General features: G+C 33.9%; 1 protein-coding gene across 1 annotated transcript; it reads left to right on the forward strand.

Annotated features, from left to right (window-relative positions):
• Nucleotides 1-3,707: 3,707 nt before the first annotated feature.
• LOC107841055 (mitogen-activated protein kinase kinase kinase NPK1) lies at nt 3,708-12,631 on the forward strand. The gene is made up of 17 exons (XM_016685066.2): nt 3,708-4,197; nt 4,294-4,335; nt 4,709-4,774; nt 4,850-4,960; nt 5,239-5,319; nt 5,418-5,495; nt 5,581-5,663; nt 7,869-7,950; nt 8,060-8,160; nt 8,374-8,413; nt 8,603-8,662; nt 8,744-8,790; nt 8,888-9,110; nt 9,198-9,425; nt 9,644-9,978; nt 10,065-10,126; nt 12,111-12,631. Exons 1-17 carry the CDS (start codon nt 3,883-3,885, stop codon nt 12,200-12,202), a joined length of 2,046 nt encoding a protein of 681 aa, XP_016540552.2. The 5' UTR covers nt 3,708-3,882; the 3' UTR covers nt 12,203-12,631.
• Nucleotides 12,632-27,888: the final 15,257 nt, after the last annotated feature.

Genomic DNA, 27,888 nt, shown 5'->3' on the forward strand with positions numbered 1-27,888 from the left:
CCTCTTCTATCTCGGTTAAGAGAAACACCCTACTAGTGTTACATCCATTCTTATAATGCTTATGCTTAAGGTTCTCATCTTGCATTTTCCTTATTCCTTGGATTTGAGTCTTAACTCTACATTACACTATTTATGGTATAGGTGGTTGCATTGTTTTTGGGGTATCTATTTCTAAGGACTCCTTTTGTGGTATGGTTTTGTTGGGATGATTCTTCATTATGATCTAGGTGGTTATTATGAAGTACTTCGTGCCTTTGGTGTCATGTTTTGTTTCGAGGTCTTTCCTTGGGAGGCATGGATAATTCTTGTAATTTGGTTCCTTAATGACTCTTCTTATGTTAGGATGATAGTGCTTGGAGAGAATGGTGACATTTGTAAAGGGGAATGTAGAAGTCCATAAGTAGGGGAGAGTCTAAGGTGGCTACTAAAGCTAAGGTTTGAAGGTGAGGTAAGGTAAGGTTGTTTCCATGATAAATGATGGTTAGGAAAGAAATAAGTGGTGAAAATCTATTATGAAATGATAAATGATGTTAGATCTTTTTATGGATATATCATACTGTAAGTATGTAAGCAGTAGGCTTGAATTGTTGTGGTTGGTAGATGTGCCCACGGTTGTGTTAGGTTTGGTGAGGCATAGTTTTTATGAATGTTTCATGGTTTCATTGTTGCATGATTTTTGTGTTCAATCATAGGTTAGGGATTTTGGTTATAAATGGTTGGGTATGGGTTTGCTTATGTCCTTTACTCATAGTTTCCATATTATAAAGGTAATAAAAGCAAAATAGTGTTTTGGAATAAATGTGAGGAGTAGAGCCCGGTGGCTTAAGTTAACTCCTCTTAGTTTCAGATAGACTTGAACATGGAAGTGATAGTGAATAGTTAGACTCAATCTCTCGTAGTGATGTGTCACGAAAAACTCTAAATCGATTTAGACTTGCTCTCAAGCATGAGTCCATTCATCCGATAATCTATGATTTTTTTTGTGGGGGAGAGGGGAGAGGGTTGTGGATGGTGCTTGGTTAGGTTCCTTTGGGTGGTTTTAGTATCTCGAATTCCTTGTTCTTTAAGGGTGTCCCAACAAGGATCATGGATTAGTAAAGTTTGCCGGTTGCGAATGAAAGGTATGGCTTTAGTAAAAATTCCATGTGGGGGAGGGGGAGGGGGCGCTAAAAGTCTGAGAAAGCTATTTGGGATGTGGAAGAGGACATGTAGTCCACGGATCCACGATGGTTCTTTATTTCAAAAATTCATGCGTAGGGTATGTGTTCTTTAATATATCTTTGGTTTTCTAACTTAGTTAAATGTAAGGAATGGTTCCTTTTTCATCTTTATTTTCGAACTTAGTTAGAGGTCGGAATAAAGGTGTTGAGGTGTAAATCATGCTTGGGATACATGATGATCTTCTCATCTTAGTTTGTGTTCTTGTCTTCTACTTTGGTTAGGGGAAAGTTTGATGTGCGTTAATATGTTACCTTGTGTTTATCCTCATCCTTACCCGTTAGTCAAGGACGAATGATCCTAGTGGGGGAGACTGAAATACCTTAAGAATAGGATCCTTGCAAATTTTCATCGGATTTGGGCCTCTTTGGCTTGGTACGACTCAATGGAGTCACTCTTACCCTTGGTAGTAAGGTTGGCTTAGCTACTGCCCAAGGTATAACTCATATGGGTAAGAGTCTTATAGAAGCATACGAGTGCCATAAGGTAAGTCATATGGTGCATGTATATTGTCTTAGGGAATCTATCCACTATACGGTTGGTGGGTATGGTTGGAGGGTGTTACTCATACCCTTAGGTATGAATTAGTAAGGGTGATTCATATAGAAACCAGTAGGTAAGGTCATGGCAGGGTTAGGTAGGGTACCACTCGTACCCTTGGATACGAGTGGTAAGGGAGAGATGTACCTCTGGGCGTGGCCTGTTTTAATTATTAAGTCAAGGGTAGTTTGGATATTTTCTACTCCTAAACCCTTGTATTATCACATTATATAACCCTATATGGCCTTCCATAACACTTGTTAAAGGATTAAAATACATCAAATACTCTCTCAAACACTCTCTTGAAGATTAGAGGCTAGCATTTCTTCATGTGTTCTTCAAAGGGCTCAAAGATCAAGATTTCTTCCGTGAATCATCTTGTATAAGGCATGTACTCCTTCTCTCATTGTTATTTCAAATTAAAGTCATGTGTATTGTGTTTTAAACGTTGGTTTTTAAATCATGAATGGTAGATTTCAAAATATTGTTGAGGGTCTTTATGCATATGGTTTGGTATTAGTTTAAACTATGTTTTCACATGTTTTTGGTAATAGTTTGCATGTGTGGCTAGTTGTTGGTTATGGTTTAACAAAAGGGGTCTTGAGTAACCCTAATTATGGTGGTTTATGCATTGATTTTGGTTTTGGCAAAGGTACACCCTCAACATGTTTGATAAATTGCCTCAAAGAATGTTTTTACTCTATTATTGAACTTCCATTGGAACTCTTGCATGGTTTGGTTTGTTAATGGAACTTTAAATGGTTTTAGATAATTTAAATGGTTTAAACGATATAAATGCTTTAAATGCTTGGCATGGTCTAAAAATGGTTTGGAATGGTTTAAAAGGTAAAGGTTTTGGTGGTCATGGTTGGTCTATTTTGAAAACCTTATGGGATATATGGAAATCCCTTAAATGAATGCATTAATTGAATTGGTTTAAATAGTTTGAAAAGGTAAAAGGCTAAATAGTTATGCTTGTGGGAAACATGGAAGTCCCCCAAGACGTTTAATATGGTATATGAAAGAGCACTTGAAAGTCCCCTTAACCTAAATGGTTTGACTATGGATATTACTTGCAAGTAATGGGGTGGTATGACGATATCAATAATATTAGCCTTGGTTAGTAAAATGTTAAATGGATTGACTGGTTATTTGAAAAAGGTTTTAATTGGGCAATAATGGCGGGATGTGTAGCAAAGTCGTGGAAGGTGGTGGTTCCAGAGGGACCAAAACTGGAAACTTGTATTTGTCGATATAAGGATTGGTCTTAGTGGACCGTGTGCATGATGTCACACTATTGGGGGATGTACTAGTCATCCCATGGGATACTTCCCTGGTTTGCGGCTACACGCACTGGAGCCCTTTCAGCAGGAAAAACTGAACCCATATAGCCCTGGGTGGTTTAGGACGACCAAGCTACACAATTCAGGTAAAGTTTTTAAAGATTGATAGTTGGACCATGAGCTGCCATGAGTGCCTAGAACTAGAAAGTGAGTTCGTGGCCGGGGAAAGTATTTTGCGGGACTAACACCTTTATTTAAGATCCAGCTCTGATGTAAATAGTGCTTTCATGTGTCACATTATACCTAGTCAACTCGCTAAGCCCGAATTTTATCCCACACCCTCATTTTCTTTCTTTTATTTTGAATGAACTTTTAAATAACTAGAAAAAAGGAAAAAGAAAAGTGGAGGAAGAGGCAGAAAAGAAGAATATTGTGAATAAGAAGGGTTAAGATTCTTTTGTCTATTTTAATTGTTTAACTGACATCCCAAATTTTTATATATTAATGTAAATTTTCATTTAATCAGCTTTTTAAATTTGAGACATAAAAATATTGTACAAAAGAAATTTTTAAAAAAGAAGAAAAAATTGGTCAAAGAATTTAAATGATAATAATGCCGTTAGTTGGACAAAAGCGTAAACTTAAACAACACAAGAGGTGTACACACACATCCCCATAAACTCGAAGAACAGTGTGGGGGTAGCACATCACAAATTCAAAAAAAATACCTTTATTATATTATTTGAAAACAAATCCCCCTATTTCTCCAACGATCAAATGCGAATATACTGAACCCTAACCCCCACACTACTACTCTCCCTCTCTGTGCTCCCCCCAAAAAATGCAGGATTTCATCGGCTCCGTTCGCCGATCTCTCGTTTTCAAGCCCTCCGGTGACTTCGAAACTACAGGATTTGGAGGTTTCGTTGAGAAAATCGGTTCCAGTATTCGGAAATCAAGTATTGGAATCTTCTCTAAGTCTCAAGTTCCTGCTCTTCCGGCTATTGCTAAAGGTGAGGGGACACCCGTGAAGGCGAGGAAAGATGAGGCTTCGCCTATTCGGTGGAGGAAAGGTGAAATGATTGGTTGTGGTGCTTTTGGTAGGGTTTATATGGGAATGAATGTTGATTCTGGAGAGCTGCTTGCTATAAAGGAGGTCAAGTTTTTGATCTTTCAGTTGTTTGGTAATGTTTATGGTATTTTTTGGTTTTGTATTTTGAATAGTTTTTGTTTGATGTACTTTCAATTGCAGGTTTCCATTGCGATGAATGGTGCTTCCAGAGAGAGAGCTCAAGTAAGGGAATTTCGATTTAGCTGATTGCTTCGTTTTCTTTTCGTTAGTTTATTTATGATCAATTTGCTTATAAGATGAATTATTTTACAAGTGCTAGTGTGAAATGGGTCTGAATAGAGTGATGGATTTACAGGATTTATATAAATGAATCCAGCTGATTTGGGATTTAGTAGTAGTAGTTGTTTATTATGATCAATTTGCTTCCTAAAGAACTAAAATTGTCTATCATGGTTTGTACAGACTGGTTACGTTTTACTAGTTTTAACCTCCTTCGTTTAGTCTATGCGAAGGTTCCTACATTTTTTTGTTCTGGGAAGATCTGAGAAGGGAGCAGAATCTGAGAAATTAGCTGATCTGTATTTGTAATTCACAGGCTCATGTTAGGGAGCTTGAGGAAGAAGTGAATCTATTGAAGAATCTCTCCCATCCCAACATAGTGGTGAGTGCAGTTCTGTTGTATATTGAATTGTATAAGGTTGTGAATAAAATTCTTGATTGTTCATTTGTTTATCAGAGATACCTGGGAACTGCAAGAGAGGCGGGATCACTGAATATATTGTTGGAATTTGTTCCTGGTGGCTCAATATCATCACTTTTGGGAAAATTTGGTTCCTTCCCTGAATCTGTAAGTGCTAGCTGCTTATGTCTGTTATTTGAATAACGAAAGGTTACATACTGGTCTGTCTTTTTTTTTTGGGCTATATTTTCAAGAAACACTCATTCCTCTTGGCTGTAACTAGTTCAAATCGGAATGAATAACCTTTCTTTTTTTTCTTTAAAAAAAACAAAACTTCTTTGTATTATACAAAAGGAGTAACTGCGACCTGAAATTTGCTTATCAGCAAAGATTATAGTTCCTAATCTTCCGAGTTCATCTCATTATTTCTTTTGATGACATACTAGGTCATAAGAATGTACACCAAACAATTGTTATTAGGTCTGGAGTACTTGCATGAGAATGGAATTATGCACAGAGATATTAAGGTAATTCTTTTTGTCAACTTTTCTTATGAGATTAGCTTGTTTTCATGCTCACTCTCCTCACAGCTCTTTGAATTTGATGAGATATCTTTTTCTTTTAGGGAGCAAACATACTTGTCGATAATAAAGGCTGCATTAAACTTGCTGATTTTGGTGCATCCAAGAAAGTTGTTGAATTGGTTTGAAATTTTTGGCATCTTCGTCTTCTTATTATTTTGGTCTTGCTGTTTGGTATTTTATAGCTGACTCTTGGCACTGCTTCAGGCTACTATGACTGGTGCCAAGTCAATGAAGGGTACTCCATACTGGATGGCTCCTGAAGTTATTCTGCAGACTGGTCATAGCTTGTGAGTAGAACTATTTCATAAAAAGTATCCAAGTTATTGAGAGGACCAGATGTAACAACAACATACCGAGTTTATTCCCACAAAGTGGGGTCTGGGGAGGGTAAAGTGTACACAACCCATAGCACAACCTCAGATGAAGTAGGGAGGCTGGTTCCGATAGACTCCCGGCTCAGGATAGATAACAGGATAACCAACAAAAAACATAAAAGCAAACCATAAAAACGGATATCACACCACTAGATAATAAAGGAAACAAAAACACCCACAAGGTAATACTATAAACTAGCTATTCAAAGTCATAGACATCACCAAAATATCACCAAAACACCACGAACAAGTGGTTACAAGAAACTGCAGGCATAGATACAAGCAAAACACTCTTCCCTACTATTACGAACGTACTCCTACCTACGAACACTCTATCCTAATTCGCGTCCTACACACCTTCCTGTCAAGGGTCATGTCCTCCGTAAGCTATAATTGCTTCATGTAATGCCTAATTACCCCTTCCTTCAATATTTCTTGGGGCTACCCCTACCCTGCATAAAACCATCATAGTTAGCCTCTCATAGCTCTGTATCGAAGCATCCGTGCCTCTCCTCATCACATGCTCGAACCACCGCAACTTCACTTCCCGCAGCTTTTCCTCCATCGAAGTCACGCCACCTTCTCCAAAATATTCTCATTTCTAACCCTATCCCTCCTGGTAAGCCTGCACATCCATCGAAATTCAACTTTTAGATGTGGGAGATACAACATAGCCGGTCGGACTGACACTCTGTAGAACTTATCTTTAATCTTAGGAGGCACCTTTTTATCCCACAAGACTCCCGAAGTGAGCTTCCATTTCAACCACCCTGCACCAATATGGTGCGTGACATCCTCGTCAATCTCACCATTTTCCTGAATCATAGACCCAAGATACTTGAAACTCTCCCTCTTCTGAGTGACCCAAGAATCCAGCTTTTACTACCACGTCAGCCTCATGCGACAAATTACTAAACTTACATTCCAAGTACTCCATGTTGGTTCTGCTCAACCTAAATCCTTTAGACTCAAGGGTCTGTCTCCAAACAATTAAAAAAAAGCTGATTGTATATGACATAGGTTTTTAACAATTGATTACTCGAGTTACCGCAAAGGATATTACCCTCATGTTTCAATATATATGACATATGGTTGGTATTTGTCTAATAGTTTCAGAGTAGAGAGAGTAGAGATCCTAAGTGGGATTGAATTTTGGTACTCGCAGGATTGGATTTTTGAATCATCTGTTCGACTGTTGTTCAGCTGTTATTACGCAAAAAATAATAGACACACGTTTGATCTATTTTTTCATAACTAGTTATTATTAATAATTTAAATCCAGTTTAATTTTGTCAAAATAATGTTGAAAAAATTACTATTGATCAAAGTAAATGGTGCACATGCATAGAAGAATTCAAACACACATACAAATTATCACCTACATTACTGTTATTTGTCCTAAGCCGGGGGTCAACCGGAAACAGCCTCTCTACTTCGTCTGAGGCAGTTGTATGGACTCCGTACACTTTACCCTCCCTAGACCCCATTTTGTGGGAATACACTGGGTATGTTGTTGTAAATTTTCACCTACACAATCTTCGGTTAAACTTCACCCACCCTCCTACATTACTGTTATTTGTCCTGAGCCGGGGGTCAACCGGAAACAGCCTCTCTACTTCGTCTGAGGCAGTTGTATGGACTCCGTACACTTTACCCTCCCCAGACCCCATTTTGTGGGAATACACTAGGTATGTTGTAAATTTTCACCTACACAATCTTCGGTTAAACTTCACCCACACCCTCCTATATTGTTAATAACATCAATGTTTATTTTCCCAAATTGCTGAAGTATGTAAATTTTTCTAAAAACATACAGCATGCATGAACCTCATTACAACACTGGATAGAACTCTAAGATCCTTCAACCATTTAAGCATCCTCTGTGCCATTATGAAATGCTTACTCAACCTTGTAACTGAAATTTGACAAGCTTCAACTTGATTGTAGAGATTTAATTGCCTCCATTTTTGACGAAATGTCATAGTCCGCGGAGAAACACTTCGTCTCCTGAAACAATGCTTTTCCTTCTGACTGTGTTTCGTAGATTTTCCTTTCTACACTTCGCTGCATTTTCTGTATTTTGACACTACAATAATTGTGTATTACTAAAAATGATAGCTCTGCTGACATATGGAGTGTCGGATGTACTATTATTGAAATGGCTACTGGAAAACCTCCTTGGAGCCAGCAGTATCAGGAGGTAAGTTTGTGTTTCATTTACTTTAGTAATTACATTGTGAAATTGACATAGATATTTGATATTTCAATATTATGCACGTGCATTCATGCCTGACACATTTCTGTTTCAGGTTGCTGCTCTCTTTCATATAGGAACAACTAAATCCCATCCTCCCATTCCAGAGCATCTTTCTGCTGAAGCAAAGGACTTTCTGTTAAAATGTTTGCAGAAGTATGTCTAGATTTTCTGCTTGATTTTCCCGTACTTCCACCCATCCATTACACCCTATTTTTAAGTTTTTGCATTCCCTCTCCTGGGAAATTCTTAGCGAATGCAGCATAAGCTGGATTATTTCCATGACATTATATGCAAAGAGATGCTCAGGTTTATCATCTATCTTCCTTCACATCCTTATTCCTCTTTTTTGATTTAATATTATGGCAGGGAACCACACCTGAGGCCTTCTGCATCAAGTTTGTTACAGGTATTCATGAAATTGGCCTTTCACTTATGAATGTTTGTTGGGTTAAACATTATTTGAGTTTGGTGGCAGAGGCCTGATGTTTTAGTATATAAATATTGCCTTGTGCAAGGCTTATAGGTTTTAGCAACAGTATGAAACATATAAAAACGTGTCACTGATGGAACATTTGTTTTTTATAACTGTATGCAGCATCCATTTGTTACTGGAGAACATCAGGAAGCATGCCCTTTTCTCCGCTCTTCCTTTATGGTTGGTTTATTCAAACTTTTTCATTGTTGAGTAGTCCTCATCACACTTTTATTAAAACAAGGTTAATATGTCAATCAACAGGGAAACCCTGAAAACATTACAGCACAAAGGACGGATGTTAGAACCTCGTAAGCATTTACTTTTCCTATGTTTGGATATCTGAAGATTCTTTTCATCTATCATGAACTCTTTCTGTGTAAAAACTGACAAGCTATGGTGCTGCAGAACCAATCCTGATATAAAAGCTTCCTGCAATGGTTTGAAAGATGTCTGTGATGTGAGCACTGTGAGGTGCTCCACTGTATATCCTGAGAATTCATTAGGAAAAGAGTCACTTTGGAAACTAGGGAATTCAGACGATGACATGTGCCAGATGGATAATGATGATTTTATGTTTGGTGCATCTGTGAAATGCATTTCAGATTTGCATTCCCATGCTAAATATAAGGTGCAATTTCCTTCTGTCAATCTGTGCAGAATGTGTTGTTGTGAATGGGAAAACTAAATGTACATCTTCATTTGTTCTTGAATGTAGAGTTTTAACCCCATGTCTGAACCTGATAATGACTGGCCATGCAAATTTGATGAAAGTCCCGAGTTAACGAAAAGTCAAGCAAACCTGCATTTTGGTCAAATTAAGCCAACAAATAGCCCCCTCATGACATGCAAGGAGGATGTTTTCGCATTTTCAGGTGGGCAATCTGCAGCCGAGGATGATGATGAATTGACAGAGTCTAAAATTAGAGCATTCCTTGATGAAAAGGTAGCTGTTTGTCACTGTGTAAATGTTCATACAATATCACCATCAATTTTATTATTACGACTGGAAAGTTTAATCTATTTCTCTCTACAGTCTTATTGCTATAGGTCATTGCATGCTATTTTCTTACAGTGCAACCAACAATAACACTATCACAATTATCTTTAAGTTTGTGGGTAACTTAATGTATCACATGATTATTCATTTGTAAACTGATGTAGGCAATGGATTTGAAGAAGCTGCAATCACCACTATATGAAGAATTCTACAACTCCTTGAATGTTTCCAGCTCCCCGAATCCTGCTGGCATTGGAAACAAGGAAAATTTTCCAAGTAACCTAAACTTACCACCAAAAAGCAAGTCACCAAATCGTTTTCTTAGCAGAAGACTTTCTACTGCCACTGAAGGTGCTAGTTCTCCTAGTCCAGTTACTCATTCCAAGAGAATATCAAATATTGGTGGCTTAAGTAATGAAGCTATCCAGGAACTTCAATCACCAAGGAACAATGAATGGAAAGATCTTCTTGGTTCTCAACGTGAAGCAGTCAATTCAAGGTAGATAATGCATTGTGTTATTTTTCCTTCCTGACTAATTTCAGGTTTATCGTCTATTAAGACTGAATAGTTGCTATTGTTGCAAGCTTCTCTGAGAGGCAAAGAAAGTGGAAAGAAGAGCTTGATGAAGAGTTGCAAAGGAAACGAGGCAAGTTTTGATCCTTTGTTTCTTGGATAAGATTTATAACTAAATTATTTTTGATGAGTATTGCTTGATGTTTGTTTGATAATATGGGCGGTGGTCCATAGTAGTTGAAGTTTTCCACCATTTCGGCTGATTTATGACTTGTTCTTTTTTGCTGTATCGCTCAATACTTCTCAGTATAAAATACTTTATTGACTGTTGTATAATTTAAGAGACTTTGGTTGAATGGACCATCAAATAAGAGTAAATTAGAGTAGAAATGAAAAGGTGAATGAGTGAAGTCAGATTAAGTGAATCGGATGAAGGAAAAGAAACTGAATGATCTAATCTGGACCAGAGATACTTGGGACTGGAGATAATAATGCTAGGAGCGCATGTACTTGTTAATTTCTTATTTCTTTTTCTAAGCCATAGTTTGTGTGGTAAATGTTAGTATTTCAGACTTCTAACTCTTTAATTGCTTAGTGAAGTAGTATTAGCTAGGTCATCTGCGTTCAATTCTATTGCTAGATGCCTATTGTATCACAATTTGTAGAAAGTTTCTGATTGACTCGAACACAGGTGTAGTGGTCAATATTCCCTACATACATACTTCTGATCTATGTTACTCTCACCCTTCAAATTCCTTGCCGCACCCACGCCGATCCGACATGGGAGAGTGGGTGTGAGTGTGGGACCTCCACCAGATTTGGTCTACCTAACTTGGGTACTTTGACTAACACCTTTGCTATATTAAGTGTTTACAAAGAATTTAATAATACTAGCTTTAATTTAATAACTAAAGTTAATTGTCGAAATATAAACTTATATATGTCATATCATATATTTATATGTTGCATCTCAACACACGTATCCATACTCCTACCATGTCCTGAATTCTAAGATAAAAAGGTACTACTCTTTTATTAATTTATAATTATGTAACAATCATTTCTCATTTAACTTAATTAACAATTATGGATTCAGATCACCTTGTAATCAATTTACAAGTTATTTTTCAACAATCTTAAATAACTAATTGTCATATATACCATTTTTATATATGTATTAGCAGTATCGTGATACCCGTATCCGCACTAGGATCCATACTCCCGAATCCAAAAATTTATGTGATGCAGAATCTCTTACCTCTAGACTTCCACCCGTATCAAATAACCTCACTTGAGTCCGAGCAACATAGCTTTTGATAATATGTATCTTTAAATTTTTTTTTGGTAGGCTTATGTTGAATGAGCTTGGTTCTAATTCGAAAAGTTATGGCAGTCATCTTAGCTTCTTTTCCTTGTGTCTTACCCAAAAATTCCCGCTGTTGGTCCATACTGATGGAAAAGATTGTTAGGCTATCTGTAACTTGTAGTTTATGTGATTGATAACTGCCTTGTCATCAGTGTCTCAATGTTTCACAACTCCTCTTATGCCATTTTATTGGATTTTAGTTGCATGTAATATATGAATTCATTTCCACAATGGCAAAATTTGCCCAAACTTAAACTTATTTAAATTTACCACTATATTGTTTCAAATTTTGATGGGACATTTTTTCAACTAACTAATTTACTTTTTGACGTCCCATGCTACTTAAAGTTGTTCATAACAAACTCAGTATGATAATCCATTCCATTGTTTTTAAATAAACTCTCTGAAAGTTGAGCCCAGGTCAATTTGTTTTCGTTTAAACTTCCTGAAAGTTGAACCAATGTCAATTGAAATGGATCACGGGAGTAATGTGACATTGCCATTATTCTTAAAGTGAATATCATCTTGTTTCACTTGTCGCCCCAGTTCTTGTATGGTATGAAGTGATAGACTTAAAACAATTTTTCTGCAACTGCTTTTATTGATGACAATAATTTGATCGTCAAATTCTTTCCAATCTTCCATTAGTATTTCCTGGAAGTCTATGTTACTATTGTTAAAAGGCGTTTGAGTTACCTCTTGATTGATTGATTAATACGTATTTGTGATGCTGAAATTCTTTGTACTGCAGAGATGCGTCAGGCGGTCAATTTATCGCCACCAACAGATCCAATTTTAAATCGATGTAGAAGTAAATCAAGGTTTGCATCTCCTGGGAGATAAATAATTATGTACCCGTGTCTCTAAATTAAAGTCAGTTTGGAGAATATAATTAGTGATCCTGCAATCACAGAAGAGACACTTAGATGTCTTGGCAAGGTAGATGAATGTGTGGTTTTCTTGGAGGATTAGAGGTTCTCATCAATGACGAAGTGAGCTGTTACTACAGGAGTATCAGCGCTTGTCAGGTTGAGCGAGCTGTTGCTGCAGGATATATCTCCAAATCTTGTGATAAAATATAAATAATTTGTTGTGTACATTTGATTTCTCTCCTAGAGGGCATTGTAAGAAAACGAAAGCTGCAGGCTTTTTTCACCTACATAAGCTGTTATCTCATGGTATTTGCCAATACAGAGTAAATTTGAGTTCTCATCTGTTGAACTATTTGTAAAATGTGATCTATTAATGTATTTTACCTTTATTTACAGTGAATCATTAAATGTCAACTGCTGGTCCTAAGCACCTTCTGTATCTATGAATTCCCATGTTGATAGTATTATTGTCTGACTATGCGAGATGTTCGTAAACTTAAAGGATGTGAAAGCATATGAAACTAAACATCGTACAGTAGTAAAACATGATCATTAACATCTTGACTAAGTCAGATCTTGTGTGACAGAAATGCATTTTGGAAAGCAGTTTATGTTATACAAGGTGTTGACGTGTATACATTGTGGCAATTGATAATGGCAGAACAATACAGTATAATAAAGACCATGGTACTAGACCTGAAGAAATTTCAAATCGGTAACATGGTCAAGATTTAGATGTTCAGTAGATCTTTTAAAGATACTAAAGTTCAGTAGATCTTTTAAAGATACTAAAGTTGAGCAGAATGTTAGAATTTTACTTATTACAGGTTTGTAACAACCTGTGGAATTATACTTATGGCAGGAACCACTAAGGAATTATCGAGTTGATTACTCAAATTGTTACTCAACTAATAGTGTTATTATCTCTAAAAATCACTTTTTTTGTTGAAGAAAATTGAAATAAAAAATAAAGACTGAAATAATAATTACCAGCCGAGTGACTATGAAAAATCAACCATAGAATTGTCAAAAGAATATGTTACTCCCACTGTCCAAGAAAATAGGCACTTATTTTCGAGCACTTCCTAAAAATTCTTACTATAAAACTTCTTTCTTATTGAACTTTTTGCAGACTGTGATTATGTTAAATCTTTTTAAAAGAATCAACATCTTTCACATTTAAAATTGGATGTGTTACTCATACTCTCAAAACTTTGCTATTCTTTCGTAACGGAGGTCCTATTTGCTTTATCAGACCAATTGTTTGGCTCGCGGACAATGTTATTAGTAACAAGTTGGATGGGATAAGGCAGGATATCTAAACTTTATTTGATTGAAGATAAGTTCAACCAAACAAAGTATAATCTTAATCCCAACCCTTAATACCGGATATTCCACCTTATCCCTGCGCCAAACCACCTTAAATTAAATAAGCAGGAATATTTCAAAATTCAAATATTGGAAAATTTGGCGGCAAAATAGTTAATTTCTTCATTGAAGTCAAAGAAAGCATAGAGTTTGGACAAGAATGATTTAAATTTACATGAAGCACCGACCCATGTTTTTGTCCAAGTCACCAAAACATGATTTAACATGTCTTGGCAATTATTTTTCCCATCAAAGCGATGAATCAACAACCAATATTCCGTATGTTTCCAGACAGAAAAAATCTATCATAGTAAAATATATTTGATTGAGAAAAAGAAAGATTAGGTTGTTGACTCTATTTTTTTTCCAGATCTTTTCTTTAGCTTTAAGATTGTGGTACATGCACGCACAAAAAAATTTGTTTTTGTGTATAGCTTTGTTTGAATGTTTGAATGAAGTAGCTGAGTGTTAGATTTTGTGAAAGATTTGAGGAGAAAACTAATGATTAAAGTGGACATAAAAGATTTTTGAAATGGATGAGTTGGTAATGTCTTTTACATCTTTTGCAAATATAAATAACTCTTTTTTTTTAAAAAAAAAAAGAGAGAGAGAGAGACCTAGATTTGAGGAGGTCAGGAAAAATATCTTAAGAGATCAAATGAAATCACCGTGAAAGTTCACGACGAATATAATGACGGAAACCGAAATTTATATAAGAAAATTTAAAAATATATTATAATGTCACATTTGATACTGAATACCATATTAATTTTTCTTTGATGGGGTCAAGGCCAAAGGGAACTCAATAGCTTATTCATAATGATAATAATAAAATATTTATTTTTTTCTAATTATTTGTAATAGAATTTTTCAATAAAAGAGATTTAATTGAACTTTATTCCATGTCGCAATTCTAAAGATTTTGTTGTTTGCACTTTAGGTGGTAAATTTTTCTTTCTTCGTTTTTATTTTCTGATGTAAAAGTTGGCAGTGAACAGTAGAGGAACTTTGATAGGATTGAAACCTTGATGTTGTGTGAAGTTGCAAGTACCACTAAGATACTACTCAAATCTTTTACGTCCTCTATCCTTAATCCTTTACTTGACATAATATTTCAAAAAGATGAAAGATTTATAAAATTTATGATCTAAAATAATTCTTTAATATTTATGTGGCTATAAATTATTTTGTTAAAAAAAATTTTAACGCTAAAATATTTCAAATTATATTAACGTGATCTTTTTTTTGGGATGAACTTAAAAGGTAAGTGTGCTACATAAATTGAGATGAAAGGAGTAGTATTTCTTTTTTTGTTTGTTTAAATTATTTTTTAGTCGTTTCATGATTCATTTTTTTTATTTTTTCAATTTGTATTCAATACTTTATTTGGAGACTTAAATTCATCCGAATTCACAACATATAAGGTAAATTAAAAGAAAGTCTTGGCTATTAGGATTTTTTTTTTTCACTTTTAGTTTTCAAATTGAAATCTCTAATTAAAAATAATAAGATTTTATATCTATCCCATCATAATGTTTGATGGTGTAGTTTTAAGCTATTATCAGGTGTAATTTGATTTTCATCTACTTCCTTTCACACCCTTTTCACCAACAAATGGTATTATTACTCAACTTTTATTTATTTTTTAAAACAAAAAAAAAAATGGTCTGCTCCCAATTATTCCAAATTCAATAAATTCAAAACCTATTTGTCCTATACTTCACAAAATATGACAAAAGGTACCCCAAAAAAGAAAACGTGCTGTGTGGCTCCAAGAAAGTTGAAACCTAATATTGGATAAGTATACACACTAGTTAGTGGATACAAATTCATTGGTTTAATATCGTGTTTGTTTCTTATATTGCTACATGATGATTGGAAATTGTGAAAGCAATTATTCATAAGATTTATTCAGGGAACAACTAATTGATTAGGACTTGAGGTTCATTGATTAATGTTATGCATTTTTTTATTTATATTATTTGATTATGTATCCGCACGTCCTTTCACGTATAAGTGATTCTGTTTATGAGTCCACTACACCAAATGAGTGATAATGAAATTATTATAATTCATGACCTCTTCTGCCTGCTCTATGTCATGTTATGTTATACAACTATGAAAAATTTTAAATTATTAGAAATATATTTTTATTAACTTAATAAGAAAAAAGGTCAAATATAATATATCCTTAAATATTTGAAATTGAGGAAATTAAATATTCCATTCGCTGATAGTTTAGCTCACATATATTCTTACCTTTCAATAGCCGATCCAAATATGACCCTAATTTAATTAACTAGAGGTCCTAATTAATCTAAGTAACTGATTTATAAGCGAAAAAGAGCCAAATATATCCTTAAAGTTTGGAAAAGCGAGTAGATATGTCCTCTGTTAACAATTTAACATTTCTTTAACATGTACAAATTTAACATTTTCTTTCTGCTCATATTTATGTAGCAATCAAAGCCAATCACCAATTTCTAAATTTGACTGTAAATAGTTTAGCCTAAGTTAGTATCGTCGTTTCTCCTACCTATTAACAATGTAACAATGTAAACAACATATTGATATGTAACGTATGTTCATATCTTTGGTGAGAAGAATTATACTCTCTTTATAAATATATTTTTGTCTTTAGTTTTTTAAAGAAAAAAAATTGGTACAATTAATTCACGTATTTTCTGCACTATACGTGTCTTTTTCGTTTTAAGGACATTTGAACCTTTTTGGTTTACATAATTGTACATGTTTAAGAGGCATGAATTTGATTGTAATGTTTGTAATAATTTTACTGACCCAAGTATATCCAACCACTTTATGACGTAAAGCTAATTGTTCGAAATAATTACGTCTTCCCCCCAGCATGACACTAAACTATTAGCAAAACATAAAAGAACGAGAAAACAAAATCAAGAATTTGAAATCTAGAGAGGCCTAATAATCACATGTGCAGAATGGATGTGGCATCCAGGAAAAGGGTCTGTGGGTGGGGAGGGGGGTCACACAACATGGTTTGGACCTTTGGGTTGGTGGGGCTAGAGGAAGGAAAAAAAATAAGTATTATCCAAAAGGCAAGTAATAAGACATTGCATACATCATCTACTTTTTGGAAGTTAAAGATTTAATATTATTGGACTAAAAGGTTGTGTGGAGTGTGACTATTGGTGTCTTTAGAATGTAAAATGTGTGCTTTTCACACAAAAGTTTAAACTTTTTAATGGTGATTCCATTTATGTTGGGTAGTTAGCCTAAGACAACAAATCTTGAATATTGCCATTTGAAGCCTCATGAGTATTAGTTTTCAACTTTGAAAGGGACCTTTTGTGTTTTCTCCAAGTGATGATATTAAATTATTAAATTGTGTTAACATCTCATATAAAAATTTAATTAATTAAATAGGACATAATCCTTATATCTTCTCTCATATTGTACCCTTTCTGTGCATTTAACAAATTAAGTGCATGTTAAATATAGACCTTTGCCTGGCATAACAGTCCTTAAGGTGTTGTATTTGTTTTCAACAACTTTAGCAAAGTTTATATACTTTGCTTTGCTTTCTTCATCTAACAATTTGTGTATAGCTATAAGACTATCTAAAATTTCTTTGAATTCTTTTATCTATTCATTTACAAGTTTTAACCTCATCTTGATACTTTGAATTCTTTGCTTCAATTGAAATTCCTCATCCTTGTTAGCTTGTAGGTAATTATCCTTTCGTTTGGCCGAAATGCAACCAATACTAAAAAAACATTGACTCTTCATTCATTTTTCAAGTTAACAAACTTTCCATCAAGACATCTTTTCTAAGTTAGATGGTTTTCCGTCATCCTTTGTGGTTATCATAATTTTAGATGACGATTCCTTCACATAGTATCATCGATTTTCAGAGCCTGCATCAATTGGCTTATTTGGGTTCTCCAAAAAAGACTGTTTGAGAATTTCAATATTATGAGATATATTATAATATTATTAATTGATGGAGAGATCGATTGTGATGAAAGAAAAAGAGTAGCGAAGTTGAACATGGAATAAAATTTAAAATACAGAATAACTTAGGTTGAAACCAAAATTCTGATAGCATAAAAAGTTAATAGCACGATATCTCAAGTAAAAATACAAATTCATACGTTTTCGCTTCAGAACTAACTCATGCACATAGATGATTTGAATATATCTCTATGACTATATATTGTACTATAATATTATAATTTTACATCCCAATCATAAACTATAAAATATTGAATTAATATATTGCAAATACATTATTAGAATTCAACATCCTAATCCTAAACTATTTTGCACTCTATCATTAAGCCACAATCATTAATATTAATCAAACTGTGCTCCATTATATTGCAACTCAGATGACATATATCCGTCTCTTTTTATTCATTGACTAATATTATGTCATCTTCAAGCTTTTTAATGGACTAGAAACACTTGAGAAAGTTATGCAAAAGGATGGTGGTGGGAGAGGGGAAAAAAGATTATAGTTTATTGAACAAAACGTCTCTCTGTAATTGGCTTTTGAGACTTCTTCTTTTAGGTAAAGAAGAAAAGAAGATTGATTATGATCAAAGCTTTTGGGAATTGTCACCGACCACATATATATATTGTTCAATTTAGGAGTACTCTCTTTTTTTGTGTTGCTTAGTTATTAAGTCTCATATGTATATTGTGGACTGACTTTAATTTTCTTGGTGAACAATTGGAGACTCTTTTAGAATTAAGTTGTTATTATTATTAGAATAACAATCGTTGAGCCCCTTTTTGGTCTATTGGATAAGTTTTAGATTAGCTAGTTGTGTGCTGAACACATAAGTTTTTGAGATCGTCATCAAAATGTTTACTTGATTATGAAGGAAATCCACAAGTTCGATCGGTATGTTAGGAAATAAAGATATTGTTTGTCAAACATGGATATAATTTGACTACTCACTAAATTTAAGGTAATAATAAGGATTAAAATTTATGCTGTAATATTTATATTTGTATAAGATTTTCAGAACTTATGATCTTAAATATATCATAAATAATTATGTGATTATAAGAGTAAATAAAAGAGCTAAAATTGCCGGAGGGGCATGGTTGAGTGATAGCTAGAGAGGTGGACTTGGGATCAAATCCAACCTTCATTTGTCACTCAGTCAAGGGCTCATCGTATGAGCCTTATCTAGTGTGTTTTATATTTTCTATATGATTTGCGAATTATTACACAATAAGTAAGTTAATTACCATAAAGTGCTCACACAAAGAACTAAGATTATGACAGAAATTATGCATTTTCATAGGTTCCCAAAAAAATGAAGGAGCTACAATTAAATTGTTTTTTTAAAAAAAAGGAAAATGCCATTATTTTTTCTAACAAGTGGAAAGAACGGAGTATTAGGTCACGAAACTTGAGAATTTGGATGTGTGATTTGATCAATGCAACTTAAAGAATTGTGCGTTGGGGTGGGCTAAAACCATTTTATGAAATCTTTTCATTCTTTTCTTCAAAAGACAACAAATAAAATTCAAAGATGAAAACATTATTTTCAAAGTGCTCTTCCATTCTCCGCAGCCACCACCATTAGCAAGTGTGCGTTTTTGGATATATGGGCAGACCCATACTATAATCATCCGTGGTATTAGCGACCTAAAGCTAAATTAAATTAAGTGGAGACCTAAATTATTTTAAAAAATTAATATATATTTTTTTATAAAATATATTTTTTATGGGGAAAATCGAGTTGGAAGACACGTGGCACCTACTGAAAAGATTGCACTCAAAGCACGGTTGCGAGGACATTTTTAAAATACCAAAATCATCACCTCAGGCACAGAAGGTGCAACAAAGCGCCCTCTTGATGGCGCAATGAACAAGACTAAAGGGTACGAGTTTTGTTAGAGTATTCAGAGACAAACAAATTTATGTCAAGCTGCTACAGCTAGCACCTCCTCTAACGGATGAGATATTGTGGCACATTTATATAGGTCGTAGTCCTTTTAAGTTTTCTCTGGAAGGCTGTAATGGGCCAAAGCCTAACTTTGTAAACTGTAAATAGTCACCCTCACCCTTTGACACTTTTTCGTTCAATACAAAATAGTTGTAATTACATGAGTTCCAAGCTAGTCTTTACTTTCTATTCAAGTTAAATATTTGTTGACGGTTTTACGTAAGTCTCTTGGAAAAGCACAATCTAGCTCTTGGCTACCCTCGTGAACGGACCTGGCATTCTCAAACTCGTTTGCTTTACTTATTTGTTTCGTTCTTTTCCTAGTTATTCATTTTTCTTCATCATCTACTGTTTTTGTTTCGTTTTAGTTGATCCTCTTTCTAAAATTAATTGTTTCTATTTAGTTGTTTCTTTTATGAAATCAAGAGAATATTATCAATATATTTTTTCACTACTACCTCTATCATTAAATGACTAAACAAAGTATACATACTTAAAATTTATATTTTCAAAGTATAATTAATAAGACTAATTTAGTAAAATAAATCGCTAATAAATTGTTCTTTAAGGGGGAATCGTGTCAAGTCAACAATAGTCAACTATATTAAAACGAAGAGAGCAGTAACTTAAGAACTGACAAATTAGATCGAAAACAACGTTGAATGTTAACCCACCTACAAACGTTAATTGTATCAAATTCATGATCAACGTATTCTTCTTGCCTTTGGAGATGCAAAGTTGCTCGGTGCTCATACCTTTCTAAAATTAATTTCTTCTAATAATTTTTTATTCATTTAATAACAAAACCAACCTGTTAAATCTTGATTGGCATATATATATTCTAAAAGTGTCAAACTTTTTCTAACAATTCTTTCTTTTTTTCTTAAAAAAATAAGTGGTACTCTGTTGTTTTTTTTCCAAAAGACTTATAGCCTACTATTGCAAAAAAAAAAAACATTAGGCCCCTTAAATTTGAAGACGTACTTCACCTTCCTTTTTTCTAACTCGCTAAACCTACCCTGATAATATATGAGTGAGTTGACCAAAGCTAGTTACTTCAGCTTATCCCATATATATATATATATATAAAAGACATTAAATAAAAAATATGAACTCAAAAAAAACAAATAAATTGTAAGTAATTTTTAGAATTTTAACTCATAAAATTTAAATCTTACTTCGGTCTTTTGCCCTCTTGAAAATGTAAGTGGTATGAGTTGAAAAAGTGAATAATATTCATTACTTCTAATCTGATCAGTTATCACTAAGAAAAGCTGGTTTCCTTCACCCAAAAAAAAAAAAATGAAAAAAAAGAAGAAGCTGATTTCCTTTCTTTTCTCATCGTTAATCCTTGAAGCATTTGTTATTTTCACTGTCATAACTACATTACAATCAGAATGGGCCACTAGTGATTCATAATGTACTAATATGTTCTGAATTCACATGTTCTCCAGATATATATGTTCCTACTTCCCACTTTGAAATATCTATCTATCTATATCCATCTACCCATCTATCCATCTGTCCATCTATCTATCGATTTATATATCCATCCATCTATTTATCTATCTATTCATCGATCTATCTATCTATTTATCGATCCATCCATCCATCCATCCATCGATCTATCTATCTATGCATTCATCCATCCACCCATCCATCTATCTTTGATTAAACTTTGATTTTAGACCACTAATTCTATTGTGACGCTCTTAAATGAAAGCATACTAGATTAAGCTGTATTAAAAAAAAAAAAAAGTGTAAATCAGATTTCAATTTTAATTTGTATGAATTGTTATCGTATTGCGGCGTGACCTTTATATCAGTAAATCAAAAATACAGGCTTAGGAGAGCATAATATCAACCAGCTTAGGACTATTTATCAATCTTTTAATTAAACAAATAAAAAAATAAAGCACAAACTTTATTAAAAAGGTTAATATAAATTATAAATGTTTACTTTTAAGGATCTTTTAATAAATGCAAAAAATTTGCGGCCTCTTTTATTTTGGTCACTCATTTAACAAATATTTATCTTATGTTTTTCTTTGCACGAATATTCAATATTAAACGATCTTTAGGCGAAATAATATAGAGTACTTCTTTTTCGGATTTGGCTCCTCTCCATTTCCACTTTCTCCATTTTCCTCAAGTCCCCCTTTTGATTAATGACATGTAGCTTAATTAAAATGAATAACTAAGATTTAATTTAAACCTCCAACCATGGTTAATATAATAAATATATTATATTAACAAAAATAGATTGCTTATCCAATATTTCCTCCCAATTATTGCTCTTAACTTTTTCTCATTCCCTCCAAATTTATCAATTCTAAATTCTCTTATTCCCTCCAAAATCCAAATCACCAAAAGAAAAAAAGAAATTCTAATTTCCAATTTCACTTTAGCAATTTTCATTTCCAGAAGCTGTGTAATTAACTTTTTTTCTAAATTGTTTCTTAATATATTTCCACTTTGGTAAACCTATTTCTCTACTCTCCATCTTACTTGTCTTATTCCACAAATATCACCTCCACGTAAATAAAAAATATCATAATTCATAACATTACTTCAAATTCAAAAGGAAAAAAAAAATCCTCTAAGAATTGATTTTTTTTTATCCAGGCAAATTATAGTACACAGAATTTACAAAATACTTGTACAAGTGAAAAAATTATTGTTCTCTATTTTCCCTCCTTGTTTTCTTTCTATCGATTTTTTTTTAAAAAAATATTTTTCGTGGTAAAAATATAAAACAGTTTATTTGCATCCATAATCTTAGGTGGGTTGCCAAATTAGAATTGATAAATTTGGAGGGAATGAGAAAAAGTTAAGAGCAATAATTGAGAGGAAATATTGGATAAGTAATTTATTTTAGTTGATATAGTATATTTATTATATTAACCATGATTGGGGTTTAGATTAAAATAAAGTAAATCTTAGTCATGCATTTTAATTAAGCCATATGTCATTAATCAAGAAGGGGACTTGGGGAAAATGGAGAGAGTAGAAATGGAGAGGAGCCAAGTCCTTCTTTTGCTTCTACATTTAGATCCATATGCTTGAAACTTTAGTCAGTTTTAATATGTATTTTTGTTATGTATGACTCATAGAGTACTAGACCTACTGATTTACTTATTTTATCTTAACAGTTTCCTATCAATGAAACAAGTTGCCTAACATGTTTCAACAAAGCTAAAACAATAAGTAAATGAGACAATGATTTTCACGTGAAAAACTCCCAGCTCAAAAAGGTGTAAAAAATCACAACTTGTATCTCTACAGGATTTTATCTGAAACTTCACTAAACAGCTTGGAGCCTCAGCAAACAATAAATTACAAGACTTATGTAATCTAGAAATCATAAACTCTAATTCCTACTTCAACAAAACAACACAAACCTCCCAAGGTAAGTGTTCCTAAGTCTTCGAGTTTCCAAACTTGAAGACAGAGATCCTAACTCAATTTATACTTCACTGAGACTAGAATAACATAAACATTACAACTCCAGAATCAAACGTAATACATAAAAACTAAGACACCTTACTTGTTAAGTAATAGGACCAGGTTCAACTATGTATTTCTTCAAGCTGTGAAACTGCCAATTGCCTTTTCTTTGTAAGTGCGTACGTGACTGTGTAAGTCATGACCCAAAATTTAAGGGTCATGATGGCACTAGTCGAGGAGAACCTTGACAAGTAAGCCTATCATTCAAACTGATACATAAGGGAAAAAAGACAATAAAAATCCCAAGGCAAGGCTTATAGAATGAAGTCAAATCATACAATTATAACAAATGTGGAAAAGAAACATAATCAATAATACAAAATCTCAAAACCTAGTGTCACGGTGTCAGAACATAACTAGTACAACTCGAAGTCAAATACAAAAGACACCCCAAAACAGGATATAACTCTGTTTCTAAAATACAATAAAGACATAGTCTAATAAGGAAAGATAGAAGTAGACTCCGGACACCGACATAGTCTAATAAGGAAAGATAGAAATAGACTCCGGACACCTGAAATCAATCACTACCTTGAAAAGCTCCAAATGACGCCTGAAATCAAACATTGTGAGATGCACCCAAACCTGAATCTATATTGAAAGGGTACAATAGGAGTAAGTATGATTTACTTGTACTCAGTAGGTATCATATGTCGATAGAGCAAAGTAGAAAATAAAGCATACAAATATACACTAAGGGCACGTCACCTGTAATCAGAAAATATCCCGCAAAGGTAGCCCATACCGCCTGCACTAATAGTTCCATAATATTCACATATAACACAGCAAAACACCAGAAAGGAATACAAATATATATTTTTACCATATATATAAGCAAGAAAAAGTGACAACGTATACAGGAACATCGAGTACACGTAAAGAAAGATAGAACAATGGATAGATAACAATTCAAACAGAATATACAAACACATCACAGGTAGAAAAGAGTAAACACAATAAGAGTGATGATGATGATGATGTAATGCATGAGATTGTCGTACACCTCCGAGACCGTCGTACAGTCTCTGTATAAACCTACAGAGCTAAAGCTACAAGACGTAGGACCCATGAGGGGTTCATCAACCTATTTATAATCCATCTCCATATCTCTTCCCTGGTACATCCTTCGGGGAAATATTTTATAAGATGTCATATTTTCTATCGAAAAAAGGTGTTGCCAGTATTTTTCAGTATTTCCATGGTGGTACCAATGTTTCATGAATGAGTATGAGGATGTAATGCTCACAACCAACAACAATAAATATTTTCACAACCAACCATAATGAGTATTTTCACAACCAATCAATGTACAATCACGTGGGCCAAATATCCACTAATTATTTCCAACCATCCATGAAATCCAACATGATTCATATGTCAATATAGTATGAATACATCACATAATTGGTACCATAACACGTTTTTTCACTAAACAAAATACAATTATCATCATGTATACAAGGCTATCAATATCACATAATACCCTACACAATCACATATAACACATAATGTTTCAAAACCGCCACATAACATCACATATAGGCCACCACACAGGCACAACACATTAAGATAACCATTTTCATGATTAATTCCCACACCCTGAACATGATTTTGTATCAAAATTAACTACCTAACCCAGTCTGAAAGAAGTTAATCCATAACCTACCTCGAAGGTCAAAAACCAGAACAAAAGCCTTCAATCCACAATCTTACCCCTCATGCACAGACTCAAAATCAACTAAAACATAAAAATATAGAACTTATGCGTCAAAAGAAAGCCAATGATACTCATATTGCCTATTTCCAGGTCGAGGTCAAAACGGACCCTCGAAATGAATTTTCAAAAAAAAAGGGAGAAATCATAACTTTATTTCAAAAATATATTTTTTCATATTTTTAGGACTTTACAGATGAAAATCCTAGCGAAAACGAGTTAAAGATGAGGTTTAAATTGAAGAAAAACTATTTTTAAACTTTACCGGATAAAATTCCCGAAATCCACTTTAAAATCAAGAATCAAAGTTATTTTAAAGATGAAATTTGAGGAAAAGCTGATAATTATGAGATTAGAAACTCATCCAAGTGAAAAAGATTTGAAATTGGGTTTAAATTAAAGAAATACAATTTTTAGGCCTTATAAGTCAAGATCTGCAAATTCCATTCTTTAATCCAAGTTTAAAATAAGAAATAGATGATAAAGATTGAATAAAATAATTGAAATAGGTGTTATGAAGCTTACCCAAGCTTAGAAGTGGATGAAATAGCTAAAAATATGAAATCCTAAGCTCCAAGTCCAAAAATAATGAAAAATAGCAAAGACCAGGTATTTATACACCCAGGCTTCGAGATCGTGGACCAGGATCACGATCACGGTACCTCAAATATCAAGGGTATCACGATCATGGAAGGGTATTATGATCATTATACCTCAAGTGCAGGCCCAATCGTGATTGCGATAAGAGTATCGTGATCGCGGGTGCACCAGTTGAGTGGTGCACCAGCTGGGGCTTGGTGCATGCCAAGTCTCTGTGGGCCCCTCAGAATTCATCCAAAATTCTGTGAACACAAAGAACTATGCTACCCTATCAAATTCAATGCTCCAAACTCAATGGTGATATCATATTTTCGAAAAAACATCATTTTCATAAAGTTGACCCTAAAAATCTAAAATCACAACTTTCCTACTTGAGGATTGAAATGAGGTTTAAAAGCCATAAAATCACACCAACTAATGTTACTACTTTAAAATCGACGTTCCAGATTTGCCGGCATAGTCCTTTTTTCCATCCATCGCAGGGATCAAAAGATGTTGACTGAAGTCAACTATAAAGCTCTTGAAGCCACCAAAAACCATAATATCACATAAATGACACCAAAATGCATCAAAAACTGTGCCAATCATCTCCATACCCTAAAATACCACAACATAACCACGGAGATGGATAAAATAGTTAAATTATATAGAAATACATATTTCACATATTTCATCAAAATTTGGGTCGTTACACTTCCTCTATTTAAATGCAACTCTCCAAAGACTCCTTCAATCAATGAGTCTTCTATCTTGTGTGGAACTCTTGACTCTTCGCAGTTTGTTGTGAAGTCAAAGTCCTTCTTCACATAGAACTCTTTTTCCACTTATTCTCTATTATCATCAAGTGTTGTATTCAAACTCAATGTCTTTAATTGCACACGTGATGGCCAAGTAGATTTTATCAACTTCACTACTATCCACTTCTTCAATCTTGTCTTTATCCTATCCTATTGCTCCTTTATCATATTACAGGTGTATCACCTCGCACCTGATGAACCAGTTGTATCGCATGTTTCATTCACTTTGTAACATATCAAAACTTTAATACTCCAACAAATTTTCCCTTTTTAATAATGACAAACCTCTTGAGTATTGTTACCTGTAGACACTTAATGCAAGATCCACTTGAATGAAATAGGTTAGTCTATGGGTCATAAGCATTGTATAATCTTGTTAATATAATTTTCTTCCCTCTTTTGGCATCATTGGAAAACTAAACATACATATCAAAGCAAAACTATGACGTTAAATAACTTATGGACACTAGGGCTATCAACAAGACAATAAACACATAACAATGGTATTAAAGAGCAATCAACTGAGTAAGATAAGAAGACAATTTAGAAAACTAAAATTTCTTTACATTCAGTACCAAGATAAAAGTATTACATGCTACGCAACAACACCAAAAGAAAGGAACAACCCTAAGTACAGGGGAACAGAAGTAAAAGAGAACATAGGGATCTAAGACAAGAACTAATTAAGCAGATGGAGAAGATGAGATCAGTTGAGTCAGGTTATAAATAGTAGCAACACTAGTGGCTTGTTTCTGGGCAAGTGCATTCCACAATTCAACAATCCTAGCCCTATGTGTGGCTGTCTCCTGTGCATGTACAATCCTTGCATCCTCCAACTCTTCAGTTTTCTCCTCTAAGGCATTTTAAGCCCATTGAAGTGGAGTGTTTATACGTCTCATTGACTCAGGAAGAGAGGAGTGGTGAACCCTAGAAATAACATCTTTGGTCAATTGATATTTTAATACTAGAATTGGAACACCAAACTCCTCACAGATTTCCCCAATCCAGAACCCATAAGGCAAAGAATGACCATTCTCATCCTGATGGAGAACTTGATTTATGTGTTTTGAAATTAACCTAGGGAGATCAATTTTGATCTTAGAACCCAAAAGCTTCATTAAGTTCATTTCCAAAAACTTCACCTCAGTCCTTCACTCTTTCCTTTGGAGAATGATCTTATGTACCACATCAAAATGGAGCTGATATAGTAGAGATATTTCTCATTTTCAACTCTATGATGGTGAGAGTGTAGCACCCCAAAAATACATCCTAGATTCCAAACGGTGCTTATAGTCCCGAGAGACCACAAGCTAACCCATGAGCTGGTACCTGTTGTGAGCACTAAATAAAATAGATAACAAAATAACATATGCGAAATTTAACTGAAAATGACATAAGGTTTTAACTACCGAAATATTTGATTAAAATCATAGTTTTGAAAGTGCTTGAAAAAAATACTGCGAAGACTGATAATAATAACTAATAAATTGACTAACTATCTGAAATAGTCTAAAAAGCCTCTAACTGACTGAAGAGTTGATGGGACACACCCCCAACTAACTTTAGCTGACTACTAAGCTAAAAGACTGAAATAAACATAAATAGTCCTCAATCTATGAGGACTCACCACTACTACTGTTGTTGATGTGCTGGAATATCTAAGTACGATTGGAAATTTGAGCATCCAAACCTATGATATAAGACATCATATCGTAAGAAATGAGTATGC

The sequence above is a fragment of the Capsicum annuum genome, chromosome 1, assembly GCF_002878395.1.
Source record: "Capsicum annuum cultivar UCD-10X-F1 chromosome 1, UCD10Xv1.1, whole genome shotgun sequence".
Lineage (NCBI taxonomy): Eukaryota > Viridiplantae > Streptophyta > Magnoliopsida > Solanales > Solanaceae > Capsicum > Capsicum annuum.